Genomic DNA, 1,329 nt, shown 5'->3' with positions numbered 1-1,329 from the left:
AAGGTATACTATCTATGTTACTTTTGAGGTTTTGTACTAATCTATATATTTCACGACTGTTTTCATTTATTTTCATTTTTATTCAAACCTATGTATCTTTAAAATATGCATATTCTTTTATATATACACAGAATCAAACCATGCATGTAACTTTGAAGAAGGAGTTCATCAAGAAAAATGAAAATCTGTTAGAGGAAGGTGCCTCTAGAATTATCACAAATTTTCAAGTGGCTCATAACGGTAGTAAGTTCAAGACCAGCCCTCACGTTTACAAAATCTTTTTCGCATCAACTACATCTGTCAAACCGGCAGAAGAAATGGATCCAAGAATCTTAGGTTTCAAGTTTGTCAAGTTTAGTGATATTCACGAAGGCAAAATGAATCCAGATTTCTTGATAGGCAAGTTTGTTTAATTACTAAATTATTTATTTGATATATAGTTTGTTTGCGTAATTATAAAGTACTAATATGATTTCTTTTATTTTAGATGTTATTGGACAAATTGTGAGTATTGGGGATGTGGAGATCTTGAATGTTGGAAAGAGACAGACAAAGAGGCTTTCTATGGAGATCCGTGATACAGAGTTAGCATTTACCTTACTAATCTAACACTAATGCTCTATATATTGGAGATTTTTGTATATTATCCTTTTCCTCAATTTCCTTTATCGTTTTCAATGTAGAAATGTTCGACTTAATTGTGTTCTTTGGGGACAATTCGCTGAAAATCTTGAAAGTGTGGCTCAACATGCTAATGATGCTGTGATTGTTGCTGTTTTGCGGTTTGGAAAGTTAAAACTTTATCAAGGTGTTTGGAGTGTTGGCAATTGCTACAACTGTTCAATGGTTATTACTGATCCAGTCTTCCCAGAGAGTTTGGCTTTTAAAGAGAGGTAAAACTAATTATATTCATAATTTTATTTATTTATCAAGTTTTATATTCTAAATATTATGTAATCTAATTTACACAGATTGCCAAAAGATGGTTTAACCCTGACCTATACTCATCCAAATCAGTTGACTATTGTCAATTATGTATCAGTAAGGGACAATTTCTTCTTGCATAGTCCTCGAAGGACTATTAGCGAAATTATTGCTGCTTCTGAGGTAATTATATATTATGTCAGTTCAATTTTTATAACATATATTTGATTCTAATATCATTATTAATTTTCAAGGTTGTCAAATGTGTTACAATGGCCACAATTATGTCTATTGACACTGAGTTTGGTTGGTATTACATGTCATGCGGAGCCTGTTCTAAAAAGGTTCTCCCTCATGATATGGATTACTTAAAAGAACTGTATCCTGAGAAAACATTTAAGAAAC

The 1,329-nt window shown here is 31.6% G+C and overlaps 1 protein-coding gene across 1 annotated transcript; it reads left to right on the top strand.

Annotated features, from left to right (window-relative positions):
- Window positions 1-140: 140 nt before the first annotated feature.
- LOC18010364 (replication protein A 70 kDa DNA-binding subunit C) lies at window positions 141-1,107 on the top strand (the record flags this gene model as incomplete). The annotated part of the gene is made up of 4 exons (XM_024150163.1): window positions 141-399; window positions 488-584; window positions 684-893; window positions 972-1,107. Coding segments are annotated over exons 1-4 (702 nt in total), but the record flags the coding sequence as incomplete, so codon positions are not given.
- Between the last annotated feature and the right edge of the window lie 222 nt (window positions 1,108-1,329).

This window comes from Eutrema salsugineum, unplaced genomic scaffold (assembly GCF_000478725.1).
Source record: "Eutrema salsugineum unplaced genomic scaffold, Eutsalg1_0 scaffold_705, whole genome shotgun sequence".
Taxonomy (NCBI): Eukaryota; Viridiplantae; Streptophyta; class Magnoliopsida; order Brassicales; family Brassicaceae; genus Eutrema; species Eutrema salsugineum.
This window is presented reverse-complemented; position numbering and strand designations above follow the sequence as displayed.